This window comes from Drosophila subpulchrella, chromosome 3L (genome assembly GCF_014743375.2).
Source record: "Drosophila subpulchrella strain 33 F10 #4 breed RU33 chromosome 3L, RU_Dsub_v1.1 Primary Assembly, whole genome shotgun sequence".
Classification (NCBI taxonomy): Eukaryota; Metazoa; Arthropoda; class Insecta; order Diptera; family Drosophilidae; genus Drosophila; species Drosophila subpulchrella.
In genome coordinates this window covers 28,254,160-28,280,490 of record NC_050612.1, presented here as the reverse complement: position 1 = coordinate 28,280,490, position 26,331 = coordinate 28,254,160, and the positions used below count along the sequence as shown (strand labels likewise).

At 46.9% G+C, this 26,331-nt stretch overlaps 13 protein-coding genes across 16 annotated transcripts; 6 read left to right on the top strand and 7 right to left on the bottom strand.

The window, feature by feature from the left end:
* Window positions 1–541: 541 nt before the first annotated feature.
* LOC119554559 (signal recognition particle 54 kDa protein) lies at window positions 542–2,583 on the bottom strand. The gene is made up of 2 exons (XM_037865530.1): window positions 1,474–2,583; window positions 542–1,310 (listed from the first exon to the last, which is right to left on the bottom strand). The coding sequence occupies exons 1-2, from the start codon at window positions 2,389–2,391 to the stop codon at window positions 702–704; spliced, it is 1,527 nt and encodes a 508-aa protein (XP_037721458.1). The 5' UTR covers window positions 2,392–2,583; the 3' UTR covers window positions 542–701.
* Window positions 2,584–2,933: 350 nt separating this feature from the next.
* LOC119555560 (flap endonuclease GEN) lies at window positions 2,934–5,438 on the top strand. Its single transcript, XM_037867006.1, has 5 exons — window positions 2,934–3,140; window positions 3,205–3,511; window positions 3,576–3,865; window positions 3,923–4,090; window positions 4,145–5,438. The coding sequence occupies exons 1-5, from the start codon at window positions 2,983–2,985 to the stop codon at window positions 5,415–5,417; spliced, it is 2,196 nt and encodes a 731-aa protein (XP_037722934.1). The 5' UTR covers window positions 2,934–2,982; the 3' UTR covers window positions 5,418–5,438.
* Window positions 5,424–9,203, bottom strand: LOC119555559 (alanine--tRNA ligase, mitochondrial). The gene is made up of 10 exons (XM_037867004.1): window positions 8,937–9,203; window positions 8,701–8,874; window positions 8,497–8,642; window positions 8,230–8,433; window positions 7,879–8,163; window positions 6,829–7,823; window positions 6,617–6,773; window positions 6,272–6,557; window positions 5,991–6,211; window positions 5,424–5,931 (listed from the first exon to the last, which is right to left on the bottom strand). Exons 1-10 carry the CDS (start codon window positions 9,102–9,104, stop codon window positions 5,529–5,531), a joined length of 3,039 nt encoding a protein of 1,012 aa, XP_037722932.1. The 5' UTR covers window positions 9,105–9,203; the 3' UTR covers window positions 5,424–5,528.
* A 41-nt stretch (window positions 9,204–9,244) lies between these two features.
* LOC119555561 (fat storage-inducing transmembrane protein) lies at window positions 9,245–11,192 on the top strand. Its single transcript, XM_037867007.1, has 3 exons — window positions 9,245–9,405; window positions 9,478–10,085; window positions 10,142–11,192. The coding sequence occupies exons 2-3, from the start codon at window positions 9,551–9,553 to the stop codon at window positions 10,879–10,881; spliced, it is 1,275 nt and encodes a 424-aa protein (XP_037722935.1). The 5' UTR covers window positions 9,245–9,405; window positions 9,478–9,550; the 3' UTR covers window positions 10,882–11,192.
* Window positions 10,955–13,979, bottom strand: LOC119555562 (ganglioside-induced differentiation-associated protein 1). Of its 4 annotated transcripts, none has more exons than XM_037867009.1 (4): window positions 13,195–13,552; window positions 11,764–12,190; window positions 11,250–11,708; window positions 10,955–11,163 (listed from the first exon to the last, which is right to left on the bottom strand). In XM_037867009.1, the coding sequence occupies exons 1-4, from the start codon at window positions 13,315–13,317 to the stop codon at window positions 11,150–11,152; spliced, it is 1,023 nt and encodes a 340-aa protein (XP_037722937.1). In that variant the 5' UTR covers window positions 13,318–13,552; the 3' UTR covers window positions 10,955–11,149. The 4 variants fall into 4 exon arrangements, with proteins under 4 accessions (XP_037722937.1, XP_037722938.1, XP_037722939.1 ...); XM_037867010.1 differs by having other exon boundaries at window positions 10,955–11,708; window positions 11,764–11,943; window positions 11,998–12,190; window positions 13,195–13,548; XM_037867011.1 differs by lacking the exon at window positions 13,195–13,552 and adding an exon at window positions 13,959–13,979 and having other exon boundaries at window positions 10,955–11,708.
* Window positions 13,980–14,028: 49 nt separating this feature from the next.
* Window positions 14,029–15,254, top strand: LOC119555563 (dehydrogenase/reductase SDR family member 4). The gene is made up of 3 exons (XM_037867012.1): window positions 14,029–14,377; window positions 14,441–14,843; window positions 14,907–15,254. The coding sequence occupies exons 1-3, from the start codon at window positions 14,133–14,135 to the stop codon at window positions 15,210–15,212; spliced, it is 954 nt and encodes a 317-aa protein (XP_037722940.1). The 5' UTR covers window positions 14,029–14,132; the 3' UTR covers window positions 15,213–15,254.
* On the bottom strand, window positions 15,210–16,070 carry LOC119555564 (charged multivesicular body protein 2b-B). Its single transcript, XM_037867013.1, has one exon. It carries the CDS (start codon window positions 15,942–15,944, stop codon window positions 15,306–15,308), a length of 639 nt encoding a protein of 212 aa, XP_037722941.1. The 5' UTR covers window positions 15,945–16,070; the 3' UTR covers window positions 15,210–15,305.
* A 362-nt stretch (window positions 16,071–16,432) lies between these two features.
* On the top strand, window positions 16,433–17,200 carry LOC119553456 (EKC/KEOPS complex subunit TP53RK). The gene has a single exon (XM_037863858.1). The coding sequence runs from the start codon at window positions 16,500–16,502 to the stop codon at window positions 17,172–17,174; it is 675 nt and encodes a 224-aa protein (XP_037719786.1). The 5' UTR covers window positions 16,433–16,499; the 3' UTR covers window positions 17,175–17,200.
* Window positions 17,171–19,448, bottom strand: LOC119553454 (pentatricopeptide repeat-containing protein 1, mitochondrial). The gene is made up of 2 exons (XM_037863856.1): window positions 17,559–19,448; window positions 17,171–17,502 (listed from the first exon to the last, which is right to left on the bottom strand). The coding sequence occupies exons 1-2, from the start codon at window positions 19,368–19,370 to the stop codon at window positions 17,212–17,214; spliced, it is 2,103 nt and encodes a 700-aa protein (XP_037719784.1). The 5' UTR covers window positions 19,371–19,448; the 3' UTR covers window positions 17,171–17,211.
* A 79-nt stretch (window positions 19,449–19,527) lies between these two features.
* LOC119553457 (protein Asterix) lies at window positions 19,528–20,100 on the top strand. The gene is made up of 2 exons (XM_037863859.1): window positions 19,528–19,760; window positions 19,826–20,100. Exons 1-2 carry the CDS (start codon window positions 19,605–19,607, stop codon window positions 19,994–19,996), a joined length of 327 nt encoding a protein of 108 aa, XP_037719787.1. The 5' UTR covers window positions 19,528–19,604; the 3' UTR covers window positions 19,997–20,100.
* On the bottom strand, window positions 20,035–21,518 carry LOC119553455 (ubiquitin thioesterase OTU1). The gene has a single exon (XM_037863857.1). It carries the CDS (start codon window positions 21,345–21,347, stop codon window positions 20,268–20,270), a length of 1,080 nt encoding a protein of 359 aa, XP_037719785.1. The 5' UTR covers window positions 21,348–21,518; the 3' UTR covers window positions 20,035–20,267.
* Window positions 21,519–22,582: 1,064 nt separating this feature from the next.
* On the top strand, window positions 22,583–23,034 carry LOC119554089. The gene is made up of 2 exons (XM_037864837.1): window positions 22,583–22,691; window positions 22,763–23,034. Exons 1-2 carry the CDS (start codon window positions 22,674–22,676, stop codon window positions 22,931–22,933), a joined length of 189 nt encoding a protein of 62 aa, XP_037720765.1. The 5' UTR covers window positions 22,583–22,673; the 3' UTR covers window positions 22,934–23,034.
* Window positions 23,035–23,994: 960 nt separating this feature from the next.
* LOC119554472 lies at window positions 23,995–25,151 on the bottom strand. Its single transcript, XM_037865388.1, has 2 exons — window positions 25,015–25,151; window positions 23,995–24,356 (listed from the first exon to the last, which is right to left on the bottom strand). The coding sequence occupies exons 1-2, from the start codon at window positions 25,030–25,032 to the stop codon at window positions 24,183–24,185; spliced, it is 192 nt and encodes a 63-aa protein (XP_037721316.1). The 5' UTR covers window positions 25,033–25,151; the 3' UTR covers window positions 23,995–24,182.
* Between the last annotated feature and the right edge of the window lie 1,180 nt (window positions 25,152–26,331).

The window sequence follows — 26,331 nt, the reverse complement described above, 5'->3', positions numbered from 1 at the left end:
GGTTTCTTTTTGGGTTTTCTGAGCACCTGTTCGCCTGTTGTTTTTTGTTTTAGTTGTATGTGTAAGGACAACAGGGATACTGATAAGGTCATGAACTCTCAAAATCCGGTTCATCGTCTCCATTAACCCCGGTTTTGTATACCTCTTAGTCCTTAAACAATTATTTTCTTTCAATTTTTCTATTTACCCAAAAAGTATAGCTATTTGTTCCTCCGCACCTTTTTTGTTTAATTTTTAAATACAACACTGTGTGTTTTGTTTTCCTCTTTTTTTTAAATCTTCTTCATTTGCCGGCTCTACTGTCGTTTAATATTTTTACTAATTAAGTGCAAGTGACATAGTAAAGAACTTACCTTAGAGTCCAATAAACACAACCATTATAAATCCAAATTCATGTATTATTTATTTATTGTTTATATCTAGTTCAATTGCCTTACGGGTATTCTGATAGGCATGCTACTTCCATTAGTTCGTGTACAGAAAACTGTTTAAACTATAAAAACTGACACTGTGACTGCCAAGCCGTACAAAAAACGAATTGTTAACTGTTTGCACGCCTATATAGGTTACATACGCTATATTCGCTACCACGTTGGATATCAATTTTTGTGGTCTTGGACAAATGGAAACAATGGCTAACAAATTACGAACTACGCGGAAACAAAATCATATAAAAATCGTTAAATTTACACGCCACCAGCTCACTTGCCGCCAAAGCCGCCCATCAGGTTCCCCAGGCCGCCCAAACCGCCCGCCGCTCCCTGCTGCAGTTGCCTCATCATGTTCTGCAGTCCGCCAACGCCGCCCATCTGCTGCAGCATACGCGGGTCGATCATCTTGGCCATCTGCTGATTGAGCTTGGCCATCTGTGTGGGATTGACGTTCTTGGTCATGTCACCCTGCTTGAACAGGCCCTTTACGCCGCCCATCTTCTTCACCACCGCCGCGAACTTCGTATAGTGAGCAATCAATTCCTTGACCTCGCGTTCCAGGACTCCAGCTCCTTGGGCCACGCGAATGCAGCGGTTCGGCTGCTTACTGAAAAGCTTCGCTCCGTCTCGGTTGTCCAGTTCGTTGTCCGACATACTGTCCATCATTGTCATCATGCGCTTAATGCGCGCCATCGACTCCTGTTCGCCGCCCTTGGTCATAAAGTCCTGTGAGAAACCGGGAATCATGTTCATGATCTGCGAGAAGGGGCCCATCTTCATGATGTTCTGGAACTGCTCGTACATGTCGCGGATGGTGAAATGGCCGTGCTTGATTTTCTCCAACAGTTCGTCGTTGCCGTCCAACTTTAGTTCGTTTACCTGTAAAAGGGTTAATATAATCAGTACGTGTTGTGCATTTAAAAAAGATAAATCAGAATATACTACTGTAAACCTTACAAACTAAAATATATAATAGTTTAAAGAAACTTCTAACTTCTTCTCTTAATACCATCATAACTTTATGCCCACGTGTCTATCTCACCTTATCTATCAGTCCCTCGATGTCGCCCATGCCGAGCAGCTTGCTCACGAAGGGTTTCGTCTTGAAGGGCTCCAGATCGTCGATGTGCTCGCCCGTGCCGATGAAGATGATGGGCGACTGAGTGGCCGCCACGGCGGACAAGGCACCGCCTCCCTTGGCATGGCCATCCAACTTGGTGATGATCACCGAACCGATGTCCACCTTGTCCTTGAAGGCCTTTGCCTGGGCCTCGCAAGCCTGTCCAATGGTGGCGTCCATCACGAAGATGATGTTGTCGGGACTGACGGCATTGGACACCGCCAACATCTCCTCGAACAGCGATTCCTCCTGCTTGTGCCGACCCGAGGTATCCACGATGATCATCTCGAAGCCCTCGCGCTTGAACATATCGACACCCTCCTGGGCAATGACCACAGGATCGATTTCGGTGTAACTGCCGTAGAATGGAATGCGTGCCTTGGTGGCGTTCTGCTTGATCTGGTCGTAGGCTCCGGCACGGAAGGTATCGGCGCACACGAGGCAGGACTTCCAGTTGCGCTTCTGGTAGTGATAGGCCAGCTTGGTGCAGGTGGTGGTCTTGCCGGAGCCCTGAAGACCCACAAACATGACCACGTTCGCCTTTCCCTTGATGGGCTGGTAGGGTTTCACGCCGGGATCGACCAGCTTGACCAGCTCCTTGAAGACCGCCGACTGGATCATGCGACGTTTGTTCAGTCCGCCGGCCATCTCATCGAAATCGATGACGGCACGGACATTCTCGCGCAGCTGCTTCACCAGCCGGATATTCACATCCGCCTCCAGGAGCGCCGCGCAAATCTCCTTGAGCATCGAATTTAGAGCCTCCTCATTGATGACGGTCGCCTTGCTGAGCGAGTGCAGCGCCGTGGTTATCTTGCGACCCAAATCCGCGAGAACCATCTTGCCGGTGGTGGTTGTGTGTGGTGCGGCGTGCGGACTACTGGCAGCTTATGAATTTTGTCGGGGCTAGGCGCAAAGCGGCAGCTTAAATTGTATATTTTTTGGACTTTCTTTCGCCTGACACGTCGATGTGGAAGAGGAAGAGCCTGCTGACCACTGGCCATTCGCAGCGGGCGCGTGTGCAGCTGTCAAAACAAAGCCAGTTATCGGTCATCGGCGGCGGTTCGTCGTGACTGGCAGTTGGCGGGAGAGCAGTAGTGTTGTCAAATGTAGCTAGATGTGAATTTAAAAACTGCCAATAATAAAATGAAGACAGCAAATCTCTCTTTGATTTGTTTTGAATTATTAAGGAAAAACGTGCCTCCTTTAATAATGCTTAAGTTGTAATTTAAGTATGATTTACAGGAAACAAAATATATAAAAGAGTAGCCAACATTTTAAGCACCTGCAGCTTTCTTCAGTTTCTAGCTAACGGCTTTTAAAAATAATCAAAACTGACTGAAAGGAGCTGAATTGACATCACTAAATAAGAAGATAGTGGTTTGAATTTTAGCGAATTTCTCGCGGCTTTTGTTTAAATGATTTAATTAAATGGGTGTCAAAGAATTATGGGGAGTTCTCACGCCCCATTGTGAACGTAAACCTATAAATGAACTGCGTGGGAAGAAAGTAGCCATTGATCTGGCCGGCTGGGTGTGCGAATCCCTAAATGTTGTGGACTACTTTGTGCATCCCAGGCATCATTTAAAGTGGGTTTAATAAGTACTTAATAAATCATTATGTTTAAATAATATTAAACATATTCCTCCGCAGAAACCTCTTCTTTCGCACCTGCTATTTGATTTGGGAACAGGTCACTCCTGTCTTCGTTTTGGAGGGAGTGGCTCCGAAACTCAAGAGCCAGGTGATAGCCAAAAGGAATGAGCTCCAATTCCGGGGGGTTAAACCCAAGAACTCCCCCGAGTGCGGCCAAAACCAGCCTCCCAAAGGCGACAAAGGACGCTCCCGGTTCAACCATGTCCTCAAGCAGTGCGAAACGCTTCTGCTCTCCATGGGAATCAAGTGCGTCCAAGGTCCAGGCGAGGCAGAGGCCTACTGCGCCTTCCTCAACAAGCATGGGGTGAGTTTATGGTTATTTCCCTGTATTCACCTTTAAAATAATCCTATAAAACCCATATCCCTAGTTAGTTGACGGCGTCATTAGCCAGGATTCGGATTGCTTTGCCTATGGAGCGATTCGCGTCTATCGCAACTTCTCGGTTTCCACCCAAGGAGCTCAAGCGGCAGCTGGTGGAGCTGTGGACATCTACGACATGCGGGAGATCAAATCCCGAATGGACTTTGGTCAGCACAAGATCATTGTGATGGCTTTGCTCTGTGGCTGCGACTATTGCCCCGATGGCATCGGTGGAATCGGAAAGGATGGCGTCCTGAAGCTCTTCAACAAGTACAAGGAGACGGAGATTCTGGACAAGTAGTTTAGTCGAGAAGGAACCCATATTCCAAACTCTACAGCCCACTCTCTTTTTAGGCTAAGGAACTGGCGAGGGGAAACCAATAAATACAATGCCCTGGAGATCCGAGTGGATGACAAATCCGTTTGCAGCAACTGTGGTCACATTGGCAAGACCCAGAGTCACACCAAAAGTGGCTGCAGTGTTTGCCGCACTCACAGAGGCTGCGATGAAAGTCTTTGGAAGTTAGAAAATGCATTAACCGAGTAATACTTTTACTAATAATACTTTTTCCTCAGAGAAGAACGATTATCCATCAAAGCAGAATTGACATTGCGCCGGAAGGCCTTACAGTCTCCAGATTTTCCCAACGAGGAGATCATTGCCGAGTTCCTCAACGATCCTGCCACCATTCCAAACTTAAATCTCAACTGGCGGCAACCAAATCTGGTCAAGTTTATAAAGCAAATAGGACATCTCTTGCAATGGCCGGAAATTTACTGCTTCCAGAAGTTCTTTCCCATTCTCACGCGCTGGCAGGTGCAGCAATCCAAACAGGAGAAGGTCCTTATCCAACCACTTGAGATCATCAAGAAGCGCACGGTGAAAGGAGTGGCCAGTTTGGAATTGCGGTGGCACGATCCCAGCGGCTGTTTCAAGGGTCTTATTCCAGACCAACAGATTTCCGACTTCGAAGCAGAGCATCCCAAGGGCATCGAAGAACTTTACTACACCATTGAGCCGTTGGACATGCTGGAGACAGCGTATCCCGACTTGGTAGCTGCCTTCCTAAAGTCCAAGGAAAAGCCCGCCAAGAAAACCACTCGAAAGAAGAAAACTGTTCCCGAAGAGGAGGATAAGGAAAATGAGCCGAAATCGAAACCAAAACGAGTGGTCAGAAAGAAAAAGGCTCCTCCTGAGCAGAATCAACCTTTATTGCAACAGTTCCTGGGGCGCAATAAAGAGGGTTCCTCTGCTAAGCCAAGTACTCCTGTCAAGATTTCTGCTCCACAACGCCAGCAATGCTCCACTCCCATGACCAAGTTCCTGCCTTCGGATCTGGAAAGCGACTGTGATGCTGCAGAGTTCGATATGTCGGACATAGTCAAAGGCATTATATCGAATCCGAATGCCAAACCAGCACTGACCAATCACGATGGTCACCAGCTTCATTACGAACCACTGGCTGATGATTTGAGCTTGCGGCTGGCACAGATGAGTTTGGGAAATGATGAGAAGTCACCCGAGCTGGAAAAGAAAAGAGATCTCTCACAGATCGAGCAGTTACCACAGAGCAAGCGGTTTTCCCTGGACGACAGCTTCGATCTCCTTGTCAAGGGGGATCTAATGAAGCTAGCCAGGACTCCTGTAGAGCGGTTCAAGATGCAGCATCGTCTCAGCGAGAAGATTCCCACGCCAGTCAAACCTTTGGCTAGCATAAGCTACTTTTTTGATCAAAGTTCCGGCAATGCGGATGCTTTCGAAGAACTAATGAACTCCAGTTTAGTGCCCCAAGATCAAGGGGAAAATGAAGAAGATGAGGAGGATGATTTGGTGGTGATTAGTGATTAAACATTCTTTTACACTCAATAATTCCGCGATTTATTCGCTCTTCACATTGGAAATCATTTAAAGGGCAAGCTTACATTTTAGCACATTTTGGAGGGTAATCACATTTAATAACTATAGATAAAGCTTAGCGTACGCGTGTGCCTTGGACATAGCGTGCTCCAACTGCTCTTCGAACAGGTTTGTGACTCGCCGACCCTTCATGTTGCATACGGCCTGTGGATTCTGACCCTTGGGCGCAGCTATCTGGCCACCAAAGGTCTCGGCGAAGGATTGCAGCCAAGCGGAAGCGTTAAATTTGTCGGTGATGCAGTTGGCTGGCACGCAACAGCGCGCCTTGACCACGCCATCACACATGCTGATAACCAGGACAGGTCGGTCCTGACAGAGTTTAGTGGCTCGTTGCAGGGGAATCTCCTCTACAAGAGCGGAGCTGGTAATGTAGTGCAAGATGAAGGGGTGTGTATCCAAGGGCTTTTCCTGAAGCAGGTTGCGCATCTCCACATCCACAAATTCCCTAAAGAAATCGGATTTTAAGATGAGAACAATGCTTTAAAGAACTAAGATGAATCCTACTTCAGGGTTGTGCGCGAGGAATCTTTGATTCTCTTTAGCATCTCGGTGATGCGTTCCAGTGTTTCCATCTTAAACGCATATGGCAGCTTGATGTCTGTGTGCAGCATGTTGTGACGAATGGTCTGCAGTTCCGCATCCGTGGCATTTGTGAGCTTATCAGTCTGGAACTGCTTCTCGAGGAGATCCACGCGATGGCGCAGCAGGGCAGCTGTTTTTAGCACCTAAAAGGTAAGGAGGAGACTGTTAAGATCCACCTTTATATATTATACAAATCTACACACATTTTCCGCCGCCTGGCCAGCCACAGCGGTGAAAGCGAACCTAGCCCGATTGGTTTGCTTTAAATTGACGATGCAGAAGCAGGATAGTTCACTGGTGTTGGTGGCATGAGTGCCGCAGCACAGCTCCTTGGAGCTCAGGTGCAGCTCAGGGCTCTCCACGTTGACCAGACGCAATCCCTGCTCCGGATAGACCTCGCCGGGCACCATTGTGATGTCATTCTGCTGCAGAACTTCGGCAGCACTCAGCAACTCCACCTGAACAGGCGTGGCAGAGCAGATGATGCGGCTATACAATATGATTACTGGTTAGAAATAGCAAAAATAATTAACAGAAGGAGTACTCACTTGATGAGATCTTCAATGAGCTGCACATCGGCCTTTTGTATGCGCTTGCCCAAAAGTCCCAGCTCCAATTTACAATGATCACTCGTCACAGAGCTGGAAACCTGATAGGTAACTTTCTTGAAAAGCGAACGGATGGCAGCGTTCAGCAGATGGGTGGCTGAAAATAGGAGGTTATTACTAACATCTATCTCTTTTGAGCTTTTCAAACTCACCTGTATGATGGCACGTGTTGAGTTGTCTCTGTTGGGCATCCACCTGCAGCTCCACCTCATCGCCAATGGCTAGCTCAAAGGCATCTGTAGGACTGGACAGTTTGCAGACGTGAACCACGCAGTCGTTGAGATGTTTGACACAGATAACATCTAGCAAATGAGGATGCTCTGGCTGGTGGGGATTGCTTACAAGGATCTTTCCCCCATCCGACTGCTGACCACCAGATTCATAGTAGAAATTGCTGGCCGTCGTGACAAGGGAGATCAAGTCGGCGGAGGGATCCTGAATGCGACTGCCTTGGGTTCGGGATACTTCCGCATCGTTTAGGAGCATTCCCAGGACGCGAGTCCTTACTGGAGGTATCTGGTATGAATCACTCTCCTTGTCGAAGGAGTAGGAATATTTGTGACTGTTGTCAGTGGGCGCCAGACGCTTTGTTAGCTTCGCCTGGGCTTCGGCAATACGCTGCTCATTGACCAAGTCACTGCTTGGTACTCCCTCACTTTCTTTTTGGTTGCCCTTGGCTTTGATTTTGGCCAGACTGACCTCCGCCCTGTAGCGCTCCAAATCACAGTTCATATTCTCCAGTTCAGCCAGCTTAAGGAAGCTCTCTTCGGTGAGGCCATAAGTATCCGTCAGTTTGTACAGGAAGTCGCCTGGTATGGTGTTATTTGGGAACTTGCTGCGCTGCACCTGGAACTCTCGGTAGGCGGGCACGAATCCAGGACACTCCATCAGATCAATATCATCCAGATTGGGAAACTCGGTTAGCACCTCGGCAAACGCTTTGGAAGAACTCTCTCTCAGATTCTTGTACACCTCCTGCTCGTGGTTGATCAAGTCAATGACCGCCTGCTGCTTGGCCGACATCTCTGGATAGGCCTCGCCAAGCGTTTCCACCACAATAGGAACTAGCTGGGTCAACAGCTTCTCATGGGCAAAAACGTGCTCCGAAATGTTAAGAGCTTTTCTCAGCACGCGACGCAGTTTCTGACTGAAAAAGGACTTCGATTAGTTAGGAAATCAAAGGAGTTAGGGTGCAAAAGTACTTCTGATCTGGAAGCATTCCATCAGCCAAACAGGCGGTGACCATGCGGGCATGATCGGCCAATATTCTATAGCTGGTGTCCAAAAGTGCTGCATTCTCGCCATTGGAAAAGCTACCACTGTAAGCCGGTGCCTTTGCCACCAACTGGATGCCATCAAAGATCGGGGTAAACAAATCCGTATCATAGTTGGAGGTCTTGTTCTGCAGCACAGCCGTCAGACGCTCGAAACCCATGCCGGTGTCCACATGATGGGCGGGTAATTGAGAGATGCTGCCATCCGCATGACTAGGATGGATGACATGGAAAGTTAGATTCTCCGAAAACATCGCATTTTTCTTAAAGGTCCCTCACCGATTGTACTGAATGAAGACCAGATTCCACAGCTCTGTGAGATCGGAGCGACCTGCATTCACCAACTTGGCGCGCTGCTCCACACTACCCAGATCCGGGCGATGATCTATGTGGATTTCGGTGCAGGGACCACATGGCCCGGTGGCACCCATTTCCCAGAAGTTGTCGGCGCAGCCAAAGGGCAGGATTCGCGAGGCGGGAAAACTGCAATGTGGGAATACTTAATATAAGTAGGGAAAAGCTTTTGAGTTATGTAACAGCGTATACCCCAGGCTCCTCCAGATCTCAAAGCACTCGAGATCGGCTGGAATGCCCAGCACCTTATCGCCAGCAAAGTAGGTGACATACAGGCGACCAGGATCTATGTTGTAGGGACCACGGAGCAGCTCCAAGGCCATGGAACAGGCCTCCCGCTGAAAGATTATACAAGGATCTTGGTGAAACAGTAATGGGATTAAGCTAAGGACCCACCTTGAAGTAATCCCCGAAGGACCAGTTGCCCAGCATCTCGAAGAAGGTGTGGTGATAGCCATCCGTGCCCACCACGGATAGATCGTTGTGTTTACCACCCACACGGACGCACTTCTGCGAGTTGACCACCCGCTTGTGCGGTGCAGCGGCTGTGCCCAGGAACACCGATTTGAACTGGAATGGAGACCATCGAATTAACAAGCAAACAATGGCATTTAATGGACCTGTTACCTCACCTGATTCATGCCCGCGTTGACGAAGGCCACGGTGGGATCGCAAAAGGGTACCACCGGGCTGGAGCGTACGAACTTGTGGCCATGGCTGACGGTGAAGTGATCCAGAAAGGTCTTCCGAATCTCGCGGGCTGTCAGCACGCGCTGCAGCTGTTTGGCCGAGTTGTACATGCCGCAGTTTAATTAAAAACCGGCAATTAAAAACACGCTCGAGATGAATCTCAGCCGCGAACAGCTGATCGGCTTGGCATTCGCCCCGCAATAAGAGCGGGGGTTGGCCATTCACCGGGCAGCGCCTTGACCAGCTGCAGCTGTTCTATTTTTTACAGGCGCAACACGTACATTTGGGCCACCATAAAAAAGTACAAAATTACCACTTAGAACAACGAAGCAGGTTAACAATAACCTATGGAAAAGTAACTAAATTAAATAGTCAAGTAAATGTCACAGCCCTTGTACTGTTTCAACTCAGGTAGGTCGGTTTATCAACCGTTGAACTTTGACACGTACAGTTCTTCCGCTTTCACTTTCACTGTGTTCGCAGTATAACCAAAAAGGGAAGAAAACAACGCAGTTTTTTAACTGGCCCACTTTGAACCCGGGCAACAAGTCCAGCGATGGCCACCAAGAGACGACCCCTGCGACCGAATTTGGGCGGCAACCCGGGTGGCTCCTCCTCCTCCTCCGGCTCCAATATGAACTTCAGGCCCGGAGGACCCGACATCACCAGGTCAGAGGCGCGTGGAACCCGACCCACGGCGGCTCCCACTAGCATCCGCGAGATCCTGGTCATGGGCGTCATCCATCTGTGCAAGAAGACCATATTCTTCAACACCGACCTGAAGGTTGCCCTCTATCTGGGCAGTCTGTTTGTGATCTCGGTGATCGGGGACTTTGCGCCCTTTCCGAAGACCTACTTCGCCAGATCGGACAACCTGTTCAATCAATACTTTGTGAAGGTCGGCTGGGGCTGGACCCTGCTCTTCGTGGTGCCCTTCCTGGTGCTCTCGGCCTACACGATCACCTGTGGCGACCACAAACGAATGCTGAGGCACCACTTCCCGCGCATCGTCATAGCCACCTTCTTCTGGTTCTTCTGGACGAAGCTCTTTAACATTGTGGAGAACTCCTATGGACGCTGCACCACAAAAGGTGGTTCTACTGTTTCCAACAAAGAAATTGTTTATAACCAATTGGTTTATTCGCAGGCTTCCAAAGCAAATCGAGCTGCCTGAAGGCGGGACATCTGTGGAAGGGCTTCGACATATCCGGCCATGCCTTCATACTGATCCACTCCAGCCTGGTGCTGATCGAGGAGGCGCGTCCCATCATCCGCTGGGAGACCATCAAGGAGCACATCCGCAATGAGCGCCACAACCGCAGCTCTGCCGAGAATTCAGGCACCAATCCTTTGAGGACCCTCAACGAGGAGCAAATGCGCAGCCTGCAGTTCTTGTACAAACGCTTGACGCCCATTATCCGCACCCTGTTCATCGGCATGGCGGCTCTGCAGCTGCTATGGGACATAATGCTGGTGGGCACTATGCTGTACTACCACCGCATGATCGAGAAGGTTATCAGCGGCATTATTGCCATACTCACCTGGTACTTCACCTACCGCTTCTGGTATCCCACGCCTGGTCTGCTGCCGGAGGCGCCTGGAAATGGAAGCTTCAGCTACCAACGCGAGATACCCACCTTCCCCTTCAAGCGACCCTCGCATTTATCAACGGGAGCCGCCGCCACGAGCTCGGGATCCAACAGCTCGAAGACAAACCTCAACGGCAAGGCGTCAACGACGGGCGTGCCCAGGGATCAGCAGATGCCCACTTTTATGGGTATGCCGCTGTTCACCAGTCCGAAGGCGGCCAGTGCCGCTGCCACTTTGCTAATGACCGAGCAGCAAAGGCGGGAGAGGGATCGTGAGCAACAAACGCTGGAGAGCTGAGCTCCCGTTGGGGATCCACTTGGCGACCGCAGCAGCCATCAAGCATAGCAGGAATTGATAATTAGGTGACGGATTGGAATTTATACCAAATTTTTGTATATTCAGCGACGATGAATTATGACGAATCAAAGATATTACTAAGCAGCCGAGGCTGGCACTGGATCGCGATCTGCTCCTCATTCTCCTCCTCCTCCGCCGACTCTTACCATGACACCCCAGCATCCTTCATCAGCAGTGCGTAGCTTTAAGCGTTCTTATGTTCGTGTGTTTATATGTGCCCAACTTTAACAGTAAAAGGATTTGTTAACAAAGTCTCGATTCCCGATCCTCCGCTCATTTGTGCGCGAAGGCGGCGAACATGGCCATACCCAGGAAGCCGGCTCCCGCTCCAAGCTTGTAGTTGCCCGGCGTTTTCATCCACATCTCGCGCAGGATGGCAAAGTTGCTTGGCTGCAGGCGATGGAAGGATTCGCGCTGCCGGAAGCGCAGGAAGTAGGCCTCCACTTGTGGCAGTTTTCCAAAGGCCCAGAAGTGATTCTCGAATCCCAGCTGGTACAGGCGATGCAGCAGCAGTCCCAGCGAGATATCAGCCACACTTAGCTCGTCTCCAGTCAGCCATTCGCTACGCGGCGCTTGGGCGGATAGCTCCTGCTCCACGTAGAGCAGAAAGTGACGCACTGCATCTAGAACTTTCTGGAAATCCTCGCGGGAAGACGCTAACTCATGGCGGCGCACTTGGATGTCTAGCTTGTGCTGAAGTGCTGCCTTGTTGGTCGACTGATCGTCCACGGAGTGGCGTAGCAGGTCCAAGACCTTTTCGTTGTTTTCTGCGGGAAGTAGAGATCTTAACTTCAGGTTATCGATGAGGCAGGAGTAACTTACTCAGGCAGGACTGGCGCACGGGTCCTATAAAAGGCGCCTTGGGCACCAGCTTCAGGTCATCGTGGATGAAGGAACCAAGGCTGAGAGTTCCCACTGGCAGGCGGGCAATGGCTTGCTCGAGGACCAACATCTGGTCGAATTCCTTGGAGTTGTGCGCGGGCTTCAGCGAACGATGAGCTCCTGAAATATGAAAGTCTATTAAGTAATCCAACAAGTTATTTAGCGTTAAGTTACCTCCTCGGAACTTGCTCTCCACATAGTTGATAATGTGCGTTGAGCTAGGAATGACGAAGGCTCCGTCCTGGAGCACTGGCACATCGCCCTTGGGATTGAGATTTAGGAACCAATTCGAATACTGCTCGCCGTTGCACAGGTCCACCACATAAGGAAAGAAGTCGATTTTCTTCTCGTAGAAAACCATGAGAACCTAAAAAAAGATTTGATATTTTTAAAACAAATTTACTTTTATATTTTAGTCTGATTCTTTATATTATGTTCGTTGAATTATCAAAAGAATTACCAATTAAAACTTATTTGAATAAAGATTTTATTTGCGAAGGAATTTAAAAATAAAATAAATGTTTTTTGAAATATAATGGAAATTTTTTTTGACGTTTTCTACATTTTCAGTTTTAAATTGTATATATAGCTAATTGAAATATAAATATATTTTTTCTTTATAACGAGAATTGAATTAGTGATAATGTATAAATGTAGAAATGTAATTTACAGAGATTGATTAAAGTTGTTTTCCAGTTAATCCCCTTCATTGAAAGATTTAATGCAATTATAAAAAGGGAACTTTTTAAAAATGTTTATCTCTAATTAAATATGTTCTTTAACTGGGACTTTTTCTTTATTCGAAATATTTAGCTCAGTTTTAATATATAACAAAATCAGATTTTTACTATGTGAACTGAACCCCTATTTTAATTATTGGCTTCGTTTAATTATAGACTTAGCAACACAAAAATAAAATTAATTAATTTCGCTTCAGTTATTATACTACGATATGCTACTGTAGATTCGTTTGGAAGTTTGTTTATTTTCGCGTTTCTAGCATTTTGTTTTTTCCACTCAATCCGCCTCATTAGCACCTGCAGTGGCTATGTAAACAGTGTATAAATTCATCCTATGCTGTCATAATATCCAGACCCCCGTCCAATATCTAGAGAACTCCACTACATTTCCGACATGCCACCCGCCAAGTCATGCTCCATTGCACCCGAGAGCAGAATCAGAGAGATTTAATGAAGATCGTGGGTGGAGAACCTTCACGGCGGGGGCACCCCATCATTACATCGAAAAAATAAAACACCCGATGACGATTCCAACTGCCAATGATTAGTTTTGTAATTTCGCGACATTAGCGTATGGATCTGGTTGGGCAAATGATTTTTCAGAGATCACATGATTAATGCGGTTACTAACTTTTTGCGCATGGAAGTTGTACGGATGAAAGAAGAGCACTGGTTTGTTGTCCGGAAGATCCGGGGCCTTGAAGTCCTGCAAAGGGGGTGGCAGAGCCTCGATCTCCTTTGCCTGATCACTCATTATTATTATTTTTAATGTATTTATTATGGTTTAATTTAGAATTAATATGTTTCTTAAGTTATCGTTAGTTTGTCGATTAGGTTTCCACTAGCATTAGGGCTTTTCTCATATCACATGCCTCGCCGACGGTTGCGAAAACTAACTAACAAAGCCGTAAGCGCGTGCCGGATTGAATCGGAAAACCGGAGACTTGCGAACTGCTTCCGCCGACGACTACGTCTAAAGTGAAGTCAGATCTGGGAAAGGTAAAGCTAAAGCCGCTCGGTTCGCCTATTAATTTGCACTTTCGGCGGTTCGCTCTATAGAGTCTATAGTCACATATATGTTTTGGAACCCAAAACACTTCATTATGTCAAGCGATTCGCTCTCTTTTTGCGGTTTTGTTTGTCATACTTATTTATCTTTGTTTATATTATTACGAAACAGAGCGTTTATCTTGCTATAAGGAGATTTTCTTTTCAAAAAGTCTTATCTGCCGATGACTGAGGGATGAGTGAGTGGTTCTAAATGGAACAATACAATGTATAACCTTTAGATCACTAATATTTTAAGCCGCATTATTAATAACTATATGGGTTATAAGTTCATCTTTTAATAAGTATGGAACCGCAAAGATAATTTTATAGGGGATTTAAATTTACCGCCATTGTTGTATTAAGCTTTTTCAACCGCTGTGAATGGCAAAACGCTTGAAAGAAGAAGATTTGGTAAACAACTTGGGAGATTTGCGCCCATAGTATAGTAGCTTAAAAAAAAGGAAAATCAATTATTAGGCAACGAATCTCTGGATCCTTACAAATAATCCTTGCTTTAAAATGTTTAATCTAAGCAAACAACTGGTGGTCAGGGCGCCAAAGATCCGTTTGACCGCTTGCGCTGTGAGTGGAAGTGGTCAAAGTTCAAGTCTCGATCAAACCAGCAACAATTGCGGCCTGGAACTTGCTGGCCCTAATCTCAATCGATGCCACAAACGTTTGTCCAGCACTATTCAAAGTTCGCACGCCAGTCCAATGAAGCGTTTAGCAGGAAAAGTAGCCGTGGTCACCGCCTCCACAGATGGGTAAGAATATGAAAAGCAAACTCAATCAAATTCCACCATTTCATCCTGGTTAATCCCCTCCAGCATTGGCTTTGCCATCGCCAAGAGACTGGCCGAAGATGGCGCTGCCGTGGTCATCAGCAGTCGGAAGCAAAAGAATGTGGACTCTGCTCTGGCGGAGCTGCGAAAACTGAACCTCAATGTCCATGGACTAAAGTGCCATGTCAGCGAGTCGGAGGATCGCAAACAGCTCTTCGAGGAAACCATCAGCAAGTTTGGCAAACTCAACATTCTGGTCAGCAATGCCGCCACCAATCCTGCTGTCGGTGGCGTCCTCGAGTGCGACGAAAAGGTGTGGGACAAGATCTTCGACGTGAACGTGAAGAGCTCCTATCTGCTGGCCAAAGAGGCACTGCCTCTCCTGCGCCAACAGAAGAACTCCAGCATTGTTTTCGTCTCCTCCATTGCGGGCTACGATGCCTTTGAGGTTAGTCCCCTTATCTGCGATTCATTGGCTCAGTAGCTTATCGGCTTTACCTTAATCTCACAGCTACTTGGCGCCTACTCCGTCAGCAAGACTGCTTTGATTGGCTTGACCAAGGCGGCGGCCAAGGATCTGGCGCCCGAGGGCATCCGCGTCAACTGCCTGGCCCCCGGCGTCATCAGGACGAAGTTCTCCAAGGCTCTGTACGAGAACGAGTCCGCAAACGAGGCGGCTTTGAGCAAGATACCCATGGGTCGCCTGGGCACCAGCGAAGAGATGGCCGGCGTGGTCTCCTTCTTGGTCTCCGAGGATGCGGCCTACATTACGGGCGAGTCCATTGTGGCCAGCGGCGGAATGTCGGCTCGTTTGTAAGCGGTGTACATAAATATATATTTCCTTACGGGCTATGGATAACAGCGGTGTTCACAGTAATTACAAAATAGAATGAATAATGACGGAAAAGGACTACGAGGAGCGCAGCTTGGCCAGCTGATCGGCAATGTCCTTTTCGGTGCGCTTGCCGCTCGTCTCGAAGTCTGAGGTTCCCGTGGCCGGGATGCTGGACATCTTGCCGGAGATCTCGATGCCGATCTCGTCGAGCACCTTGTTGACCACAGCATTGGACTCCTCCTCGTCGCCGGACTCGTTCAGCATGTCGTCCAGTGTGTCGTTTATCATCTCATCGGTCATCTCCATCTTCATGTTGGCCGCCTGGAATTGGCGAACTGTCTCCCCAATGGCCTCCGGTCGCATCACCTTGTTCATTTCGCCCATCGTCTTGGCCGTGGTGCCCATGGCCTCGCTAAGGGCGATATTGGCGCCCATGTTCTTGTTCTGGTAGCCAATGGACTGAATCTTCCCGGAGGCTGCGTAGGTTCGGGACTTTTGCTTCCTGATCTCCACCAGCTGCTTGGCCAGGATGCGGCAGGCATCGTTATTGCCCGCGGCGGCATTTCGTCGGATCTCCAGCTCCAGCTTGCGCTCCTCCTCCTCCATTTTCCTCCGCTCCCGTTCGATGTCCCTGGTGGCCTTGCGCAGGGATCGGTCGTTCTCCCGCTGCTGCTCCTTCACGGTGGGCTTCTTTCCGAACAGATTGTTGAACATTTTGGAATTTTGTGCGACTTTAGACCTAGTTTCTCGACTTTGGGTGATGTTGTGATGGGTTTTCCTGATGATGAATCACTAGGAGACTGGATTGGAGCTATCTGAGTAAATATCAAAACAGCAACAGCTGTCACAGGCGTTTCGTTGTGACTGTCTGATTTGGGCATGGGCGCAGGTGGAAAGCTGGCAAGGGGGTAAAAATAGAGGTACAAAGTTATACATATAGGGATAAAAATGATTTTATTCTGATATTTTAAACCTACATTTGGCTTATTTACTGAAAGAGTGACATTTATTACGAAGTCTTAATATCGAAGATATTTCGGTTTCTTTAAAAAAACATAAGGTAATTTATAAGTTAAATTATTTTAACTTGGAACCAGGGACTTTTTTTTGTATAAAAATGGTTGACTTAGCTTTCTCAGCCCATTAAATGCAAGCACTTAAAAATCCATAAGCTCCCAAACCCCTGTTTATCTACGCCCCTGTTTAGAGTTGCCACCTCTTGTTTTTAACAAAAGCACCGGCATTATTTTTAACTTAACTGATTTAAAAATGTCCGTGGAAATCCTTAAACAAGGCGCAGAGGGACGCCTGTATCTAGGCGATTTCAAGGGAGAACCGTGCCTGATCAAGGAGCGGTTCGTGAAGAAGTACCGCCACCCGGAACTGGACACCCAGATCACGCGGCAGCGCATGAAAGCCGAGGCAAAGGCGTCTGGCAGATGTCTCGCCGCTGGGATCCTGGCCCCAAAGATCCTCCACTCGGACCTCAACAGCCACAAGCTGTATGTGGAATACTTCGACAAAGCCAAGACGGCCAAGCAGTTCATCCAGGAGACGGTGGCCAACCAGGCTGAGGATCTGGCCAAGAAATCCCTTGTGGAGTTCTGCACGAGGATTGGCGCAATCATTGGAAAAATGCACTCCAATCACATAATACACGGCGATCTGACAACTTCCAACATCCTCATTAATCCAAAGGGCGGAGATTATGATGTTATACTGATAGATTTCGGATTGAGCCACTACAATCAGGCCACCGAAGACAAGGGCGTGGATCTGTACGTCCTGGAACGGGCTCTATTGAGCACCCACAGCGAGCAGCCTTATCTCTTCGAGCACATCCTCACCGACTACCGCAGGGAATGCGGAAAGGACGAGCAGGCCGTGCTGTCCAAGTTCGAGGAGGTGAGAGCCCGAGGACGCAAGCGGACCATGATCGGTTAACAAATAATAAACTTTAATCCGAGTTATACTGTTGAACTTATTCTATCCTCTTTAAAGGCTCTCTGGGAGGGTCATCTTGCAGCTGATCTATTTTGATCTTCTTGATGTACTTTCGCTGTTTGGTTTTGTGTTTGAGTTGTTCGTGCTTAAGAGGTTCCATTCCTTCAACGGGCGGCAGCTTAAACTTCTCATATGGACGCTCCTTTATCTTTGCAATGGCATCTTCCAGCTTTAGACCAGCCAAGCCCAGTTCCTCATAGTACAGGCGGTATTTATCACAGAATTTTGAGTGTCCCTTCTTGAAGGCGGCAGTCTTTGTCGAGGGATGCTAAAGGAGATCATAATTAATGAGATGGCCACCAAAAATCGCAATGCTAAACTCACCCTGGCATCAATTGCTCTGGCGCAACCCCTGTGAAAGTTGTGCAGATGACGCAGGAAGGTTTCATTGGGCTTAATGCCCTCCTCCAGACTCAGCTGAATGATCTCGTTGATGTAGCCAAAGGATTTGTTGGCGCAACCCTGCCTCAGCATTGCGCCCAGAATGGGCATGTTCATCTTTATGCCCGCCTCCTTCATCTGTTGCAGCAGTTCTCTGGCCTCCTCTTGGGTGCGACATCCCAAGGCGAGAACCCCATATGTGACAATATCTGGTCGCAATCCGGCCGTGCGAATCATGGTGAGCACTTCGCGAGCACTCTCATAATCAAAGCGCATGGAACGCTTTTTTATCAGTATGTTGAAGAAGTCTATGTCCGCCTTGAGTCCTATTTTGCGCACAAAGGTCAGCAGCTGCTTCTCCGCAGAGTTTGTAGGTGGAATTACCTCCAACATTGTGGTGAAGGTTTCGATATTCGGAGTGATGTTGTGCTGCTTCATGTGCTCCAAAAAACCGGTGAGGCCGCCGAGGAGCAAGAACCGCTCATGTGGACGGGTAACCTCCTCCAAGGCCACCAAACTGCCCAGATGGGGTCGAGGCAGCAGGAGATTGGGCAGTTCCAGTTCACTGGCTGTTGTGGACACCTCGATTTGTGCAGGCAAAGAATTATTGCCTTGGGAAATAATAGGCAAGTCATCTTTCTGTCCCTCCTCCAACTGAAGAATGGGCTTTCTGCTAGCTGCTGCCGGAGCAATCTGGGCGAGAACATCCCGCATCGAATCCAAGTCACCAAATCCACAATCCCTAGCACATCTCAGCATCGCATTGAAGCTATAGTAGTCCGGATTGATGCCGCTCTGCAACATCTTGTGCCAGGTGAGCAGAGCATGCCGGAAACCGTGCTCCGAGTTGCTGGCACATGCCTGCAGCAGAAAGTTGTATGTATCGGCATTCAGTTCCAGCTGGCGCTCCTTCATCTCGTCGGCCAGCATGTAGGCGGTGTCCACATCCCCGCATCTTCCATAGGCCTTGATCATGGCATTGTAGTTCTTCACATTCGGTTCGTAGCCTTTCTCCAGCATGTTCTCCCGCAGAATTTGGGCCCTGGCCAGGCCATCACTCAGCGATGGAGCATTTGCACAGGCGTTGAAGAGCGAGGTGTAGGTTCCGCCGGTCACCTGGAGACCACGCTGACGCATCTTGGTGTACAGGGAGAAAGCCTTGCGGGTATAGCCCGCCTTGGCGCAACCGCTGATGAGCAGGTTGTATATGTACTTGTCCGGCTTGGCGCGATCCTCTCGCAGCATTCTTTGTTCCAGCACGGCAATGGCCTCGTTCAGGCGGTTCGCCTTCAGGAGATCCTTAATCTGGCGGGCGTATTCAACGGCCTGCAGTTTCTTGGAACGCCGCGTGGGATTGCTGATGAATTCCTCTTCTTCGACGTCCCCAGGGTCTTCGGTTTCATTTATCTTGGCATCCCCAAAGGTATCAGGATCCCCAAAGTCCTGCACCTTTTTGGGGGACTTCTCCTTGAGCTTCTTCTGTGGTCTGAATTTCTGGCGCTCCTTGGGTGCTTCTGAGACAGGTTCCTCAAGAAATTCTTCGCGGAAAGGATTCTGATTTCGGTTGGCCTCTCGCTTGGTCTGTAAACCGGCTTCCTGATCCGTAATCCTCACGTGCAGCAGGCGATTTTGTGCCCACGACCAGGATGCAGAAGGCACCTCTGGCTGTGCGATGTTATAACCCCTCCTGCTGGCGTTAATTTGCAAGCCACGCATGTGGGAGGCCATTGAACGGCCAAGTAACCGCAGAGCCATGGTTTCTCTTGCAATTTTCTGTGATTTTTATGTAATTAAATAACTATTTCAAACGTGCTTGCAGCCGCGGTGTAAATAAAGAAACAGCTGATTGGAGGAGTTGCCACCTGCTGCAAAAAAGCCATTCCCAAAAAAAAACGCATACAAAACGACTGCCATTCACATTCCTCGCATACGGGCCCTGCAATCTGACCTGGTTTTGGATCAAATTAGTGAAAATTAAATAAATTAAACATGAGCATGACAGTGGACCCGCGCCGCAAGGAGAAGATCAACCGCTACAAGGCGCCGAAGAACCAGGGCCAAAGCGGCAGCGCCAACGAGGACATGATGCCGGACTACATGAACATTCTGGGGATGATTTTCTCCATGTGTGGACTGATGATGAAGGTAGTGTACCCAGTGATAAAACCCAAATGACTTGGCAGTTATCTTTATTTACTCCAACCCCTCAGCTCAAGTGGTGCGCCTGGTTCGCGCTGTACTGCTCCTGCATCAGTTTCGCCAGCTCCCGGGCCAGCGACGATGCCAAACAGGTGCTATCCTCCTTCATGCTGAGCGTCAGCGCGGTGGTCATGTCCTATCTACAGAATCCCGCAGCCATGACTCCGCCCTGGGCCTCCTAGCACTGTATGAAGGAAGCCTTACTTCAAGCCTAGTCTAGTGTAGATGAAGGTGTAAACTTTATTGCGTTCCGAAATGGATTAAAGAAGGACTAAGTATGAGAACATGCGGCTGGGCTTTAAAAACAATAACTTATGTAGGCGGTGATGTGGAGGTAGTACAATTTAGCTACTGCGATGACTCCTCGCACTGCGATTGTGGCTAGGTGGTGAGCAGGTAGTAGGCGAACAGCATGAAAGCCACAATGTAGACGGTGCCGAAGATCAGGACGTATTAAATCTCCCCGAAGCGCTTATGACCGGTCTGCTTGGCGTGTTCCTGGGCCTGCACCTGGCCCACGAGCCTCACGTCGCACTGCATGCAGCGCAGCGTGAACTTGTCCACATTGGTGTACTGGCGGGAGGACTGCGCCTCGTTGGCCAGCTGCTCGGCCTGCTGGTAGACGCCCAGTTCCTCCACCGGAAAGATAGTGGCCGGCGCAGCACTCTGCGAGGTCTCCATGTACAGCGGATCGTAGTGGATGCCATCGAATAGCAGAAAGACACGCAGTCCAAAGTTCTTGTCCTCGCCAAATCGATTGATAATGGCATTTTGAATGTCCACCACATCGATCTCGATGCCATAGTAGTTGGACAGTATGGACACCTCGATGGCGCCGCCCCACGAGTCCGCCTTCTGTATCCAGGCGCAGTACTCCGCATTCGACTTGCCCAGCACGGCGTCGTTGTAGCTCTGCGGATCGGCGGCCACCTCCTGGGCGATGATATGCCGCATCATTTCGCTGCCCTCGTTGTCCACCTTGCCGTTGAGCACGAAGCGAATGCTGGTAAATAGGCACGAGTTGTCCGCCGGCACTACCTTCTTCAGCAGGATGCCGTTGAAGTCGCCGTTTGGCCCGCTTTCCGTGGGCGCCACTGGCAGCTGGAGTTCCGGCACCTGGCCGGGAGCCCCTCCGGTTTCCTGCAAAAGCTGTGCCTCCTCCTCGGCCTGCAGACGACGCGCCAGCGCCTCGTCATCCTCCATGGTGTGGGAGGCACCAGGCACAAAGGGTGTGGCAGTGTTGGTGGGAGCTGGGGCGGCGGCAGACGCCGGGGCAGGAGCAGCCTTCTCCTCCACAATCAGGGTCTCGCCGCTGTTGATCCCGATTGTCTTAAGGTCGCGCTGCTCCTGCTGCTGCGAGAGGTCCAGCGGCTTGGGCGGATAGCCCACGAGCACATGCAGCTGGGGCGCTTGAATGGCAGTGGCCTGAACTATTTTCGTTTTCAGCTCCCCCAGCGTCGTATGCTCGTTCAGGTCGTTGACAATGAATTGACCTTTTTTGGACTTGAGCTTCACACTGAACGAACCCGTCATCGTGTACGCTTGATCTCCTCCTGGGGTTGTTTGGTTGGGCCTTGCCTAATTTTGAATTTTATAATGACCACGATTCGCTAACTTATATATTGTCTAATTTGGGTTTCTTTTTCCTATATGTATATTTTTTCTTTTTTTATTGTTTAAGTAAAGATGGAAGTAGTGTCGATTGTTAAAGTTGCTTCGTGTATATCGATTTCGTTTCACCTCTAAGCGCAGGTTTAGCGCTGCCAGATGGTTTATTTTGTGCTAGGCTGGCAATGCCGTCAGGAAATGGCGCCAAATTGATCGATTCGAAAATGCAATGTTTAAATGTTTTAGGTTCAAAGGAAAATATAAAAAGAAGGTCGATGTTCCGAACTCAGACGTTCTTAAATTGCCGATAAGTCTCCGGTGCCATTTATAAGGCAGATTTAGAAGGCATTTTAAAATAATTTGACAGACTCATATATATTATATATTATTATACATATATTATATATTATTTTACTTAACTTTTACTTATTTTTATTCGTGTACATTAATAATTTTTGCTAGGACGCCTATATTTTCCCCATCTACACATTATAACCTACGCTATTCTACATGTATTTTACCCAATCATCTACAATTTCAAAAGTTGGCAGCGCAGCTCTTTAAAAACAGCGGCTCAAATTCAAATTTCTCACTCTTATCAAACTTTTAAAGACAGGCTACTGAAGCTCTTCCACCCTCCACACTTAAAAAGGTAACTATTTTCGGTTGATTCGGTTACGCCCGCCTATTATGCAGGTGTGAACAAGAAACTAATGGCTGATCGCAACGCTAAGGCCAATGTCAAGACGCTAATTAGTATTTCGCAGAGAATACGCTCGCAGCTAATGGCCTAGTCAAATAGAACCCAGAACCAAGGAAACACCGATTAGCAAAAAGAAGCCACGCCAAGCCACAAGTCAACAAATTGCCCAAACATCGGGCTCAAAAGACCAACAATGGAACCACAAAAAAGTATTTACAGACTCGGGTTAAAAAAAAGGGAAACTCGCCTTTGTTATCGCCAGTGCTCCACATGCGTGTTGGACTAAAATCACTTTTAATAGTCCAAACAAATTGATTCCCCTGCCCCGAACACTTGTGAATCGCTGAATCCTGGGACGTCGCTCCGCGTTGTTTTAATTTCTATGAAAGACGAGCGGTCTGCCGGCCGAACAACTCACTCTCCACTGACTGGCATATAAATAGACGGGTCGGCGGGGTCTGGTGATCAGTGCAAGCAGGTCTGTCAACGCGCAGTGCGAATTCATCGATCGATCATATATCTCCAGTCCAGCCGAAGAACCAGTCAACATGAAGTTCTTGCTCCTGGTGCGTCTTCAGAGGATTATCACCAAGACAGTTTACTGACCCATGGAATATCCCCATTTGTTCCTTTACAGAGCGTGTTCCTTTGCCTGGCCGTGTGCTTCATGGTCACCAGTGCTGCTCCCCGCGAGGAGGCCATTCCCGAGGGGCTCGAAGGTCCCGGCAGTGAGTCCATCAACCCCTCCGACGACCAGGGCATCCTGCTCAAGCTGAAGCTGCTCAAGAAGCTCCTGTTCCTGGGCTAGACCGCTCCACTTCCCATTCATCGATTTAGCTTAACTATGTGTTTAGGTTTTTAAGAAGAAAGAAAGAAATCAAATAAAAAATGTATTTGGTAACAAAACTTTAATGTGGAATTTGTGTGAACTATATTTCATTCACTCAGAGAAAAAAATCAAGTATTTCGAGCTTGAATCAAGTATTTTCAGTGTCAAAACTTCGCCAAGCATGGAAAATTACAATCTCGAGAACAAAGTACAGCATTCAAGTACGAATTTTTAAGACAGAAAATACTCAAGTTCAGTACGTTTTTATAACCTTTCGGTCTACAATCAAATTTGAATATTTTGAATATTTAGTCAGGGAATAATTGAGATCGTTTTCTATAGATTTTTAAGTTAGAAATCGAACAGTGTTTCTTTTTATATAAAGGATAGAAAACAAATATTTTTTAGTCACAATTTTGAAATTTAAACGGGCGAATAAATTGCAAGAAAATACTGTTGAGGGGAAGAAATCAAGTTCGTTTCTTAAGTCATTTGTTTGCAATACCTAAAAAAATCAAACAAACCTTCTTCTAATTTACTTTTCATTAACGAAATAAGGCAAATCTATCCAAATAATATTTTTGTTTTATGAAGTGAAGGCAGTGTTGTTGTATGAAAAAAGAAGTATAATAAATTATAAGGGTTTAAGTGATAAAACGAAAATATAATAGTTTTCTTTATTTAACAAAAACTTTATTTTTCTTTTCTTAAGCAATAAAATTGTAATAAATCATTGAAAAATCATTGATAAAAAAGACATTGAAGAAAATCGTAACCCATTAATCTCATAATCTCTGCCCCCCGCATTAGCACACCATCGATTTTTGATTTATGTAGGACAGTGATTGGCCAATGCACGCTTGTAAGGAAGATTCAGCTCGCTTTTCACACTCTCTCCCCAGAAACGATCCGAAACGGGTTTCCTGTCCATTCAGATCTAGGTAAGCAAAAACCCGACCCACCGCCAGTCATTAACTCCTTTTCGGTCAACGATGGTGATCCATCCCATCCCCGAACCGATGTGACATAAGAAAGCCAACTTGTATGAAAATTACATTTATTTTAGTAACGATTACGTATACTTTACTCGTATGTATGTGGTTGTGTGTGTGCTTATGGTATTGTCTAAACAAAACGGGTTGAAAATCGAATGCAGTGGGGGAGGCAAGGTCCCAATTGGTTGGACTAGAATCTGAACTGAGCTTAGCTAACTGCTGGCGAATGCCCTTTAGCCCAGGAGTTTCTTCAGCTTGAGCAGCTTCTTCAGCTTGAAGATGGCCTGCGGATCCTGGGGACGCTGGACATCATCGAAGGCGGGCTGGTAGATATTGTCCCCGATCAGGGACTCATCCACGGGCACAGCTGACACAAGGGCAAGGGCCACCAGGCACACGAAAAGGGTCTGAAAGGTAAAAAGAAATAAGATATATAATTTTACAAAGGTGTTCGATATAAACAAGTCTCATCCAAACATTATAAACGGCTCACGTACGAATTACTAAACCATTAAGTTAAGACTTAAAATAATTAGTAAGGGGTTTCTAATTTGAAAGCTAGAGTTTTGCGAAAAGAAGGCTGGAATTGTTATAATATCAAATACAATTTTTGGCTTTTATTAAATCAATGGTTTAAAAATGTTTTTTTTTTTAAATCTCAGAAAATGTTGAATTTCTGTTTAAAATTGTTAAATTACAGGGTGTTACAGAAATATTTTCCAACAAAAGTTGGTTGAAATTTATATTGATTTACCCTTTGATTCCAACCATATTTGGTTTGTAGAACTTTTAACCTTGTTCGGTGAATGTTGTAATTTTAAAAATTATAACTGCCAAGTTTTAACGCTTTTAATTTTGACTATTTAAAAAGTAGCTCACATTCAAATAGCTAATAAATCTAATTTTCCCTGCATAGAAGTTTCTATCTTCTATCCCTCAGGACTCTAAGTTAATTTGAAATAATATACCATAGAGTTTACGAATTTAAAGCTACACTAATGTTGGCTTTGAGGTCTCCTTTCCATGTAATAGGTACTCCTTAAGGAAACTATACAAAAAACTCACCAGGGCTAGGTACTTCATGGTTGCTGCTGCTGGGTAGATGATCACGCTGATTAATCCAAAAATCGACTGCACCTAGCTCCATCTGCGATCAGGGCTTTTTATAGCCGAACTTTTGGTGACCATCGATGATAATGTCGTGTGTAAACTGCAGTCTGCAATGGAGAGGCGGACAAATGAACGATACATAAACAAAAGACCGTCGCATAAATAAGCGAAAAAGAAGTATAAACAGAAAAGACCTGGCCAAAAGCAGGCCTCAGATGCGTGGTCAGGTGTTGGGGCAGGTGTTTTTTCTTTGACAGATTTTAGCAGCGAGTCCGAAAACCGAAACCCAAAACACCGAAACCAGGCCGCCCTGTTTACTTGGCTTTTGGTGGCGTCTTTTGTTTGCTCCGCCAAGCCACTGAAGAAGTTGATCGCTGATTAAATAATAATCATACTGGGTAAATGAAAACCACGCTCAAATGAAGGTCATCACGAATGCGGTCAGCAGAGTGATGTTTACTCATAACAAGGAAGAAGATGGTATAAAAATTGTAATAAGAGGAAGTTTGTGTCTAATGTCAGCAGACTTACAATTACCCACTGTAATTCTGTATAAGTTTATTACCGCATCTCAAGTTCATGATCAACTGGAGTCCCTTTCAAATTGATCAATCAACGGCCAAGTCAACTAAATTAATTATCACTTGAGAATTGGATCTATAAACATTTGACACTTTTAATAGCTGTCAAGCCTAACCATCACTAAATCAATAAAGCTAAACATTGGAACCATTTTGGGTGGGGCTGTGGTATAAAAACCAAACCTAGACTGATACGGAGGCCAAGTTTTTTCTGCCCAGTCATGGTGGAAGTATCGATGGTGATGACGAAGATCTTGCAGCTGAAAACCGGAAACATTCGCCCTGCTCTAAATATGTAAATTTACGAACTTTCCAGAATGCCGACACAATGTCAACTTAACTCAAAACATTCCAAAGGTTGTACTCCTATAAAAATACATATCGAGATATGTATACAAAGTCTAACATGTCAACAAAGAGATAAATTAGATCGAATTAATATCTTTGAGGCGCTCTTTGTCGTCGGCTTGTCTCGCTTGGATTTATTTAAAGTTTTGTATATCTCCCATGCCCCTGAGCCTTTCAATTAACTTGAATGGGCGTGGTTGTAACATGTGTGAGATGTCTCAATTTTTGTGGATTTGTTGAAGTAGATAATAAAATTTATTAGGCGCAAGAAACTTGATGAATGAAAGATTGTAAAAATTTGCAGAGATTTTGAAATGAGTCGAGGGTGAAATAATATCATAAA